This window comes from Penaeus monodon, chromosome 20 (genome assembly GCF_015228065.2).
Source record: "Penaeus monodon isolate SGIC_2016 chromosome 20, NSTDA_Pmon_1, whole genome shotgun sequence".
Lineage (NCBI taxonomy): Eukaryota > Metazoa > Arthropoda > Malacostraca > Decapoda > Penaeidae > Penaeus > Penaeus monodon.
This window is the reverse complement of record NC_051405.1, coordinates 24,697,172-24,697,805: the sequence shown is the minus strand read 5'-3', so window position 1 is coordinate 24,697,805 and position 634 is coordinate 24,697,172. Positions and strand designations below refer to the sequence as shown.

The following is a 634-nucleotide window of genomic DNA, read 5'->3' as shown; positions in this document are numbered from 1 at the left end:
GGTACACCTTTGCCTACAGATAGAGATAATGCTGAAAAGAACACTGATTCACTAGTAATAATTCCACATTTCCAGCCGGCAGGGGAGGAGGAGACTTTGGATTTGCCAGAAATGGAGGAAGCAGAGATTGACGAATCCATTAATGATTCTGCTGATGTCCTGGCAGCTTACCTTGCCGATGGACGGCACAGTGATCGTGAAAATGTTTTCTCAAATGAGTTAGGACTTGCTATTGAGAAATTAAAGGATGGATATACTCTGCAAACGCTATGGGAGGTCATACCTAGCTAAGTTTCTGTTCTCATTATAATTTTTTGGTTTTGCTGTCATGGCCATGCAAGCCAAAATACGAGATTAATGATGTGATAACAATTTAATTTTTGACAAAGATGTTTCAAGTCAAGTCATGTAGGTTATATTTATATTATTAGCTCATAACATAAAACAGGTTTGTATAAGATGTAAAATTAATTTGATTTATTGATCTCTCTACTCTGTCTATTGAGTTTTAGATAAATGCAAAGTAAATACTATAATAAAGCAAGAAAAAAATATATATATGGAGAGTCCTGGTAAAAATATTTAAAAATTAAAATTACTTTTCATAACCAGTCAACATTAACTCAATGCTGCT

The 634-nt window shown here is 33.9% G+C and overlaps 1 protein-coding gene across 1 annotated transcript in view; it reads left to right on the top strand.

Moving 5' to 3' along the window:
- Positions 1 to 535, top strand: part of LOC119585729 (Bardet-Biedl syndrome 5 protein homolog) — a 20,955-nt gene extending 20,420 nt beyond the window's left edge. Inside the window, exon 8 of the mRNA XM_037934419.1 lies at positions 76 to 535. Within this exon, the coding sequence (XP_037790347.1) occupies positions 76 to 291 (216 nt within the window). The 3' untranslated portion in view covers positions 292 to 535. The remainder of the gene's footprint in view (positions 1 to 75) is intronic.
- Positions 536 to 634: the final 99 nt, after the last annotated feature.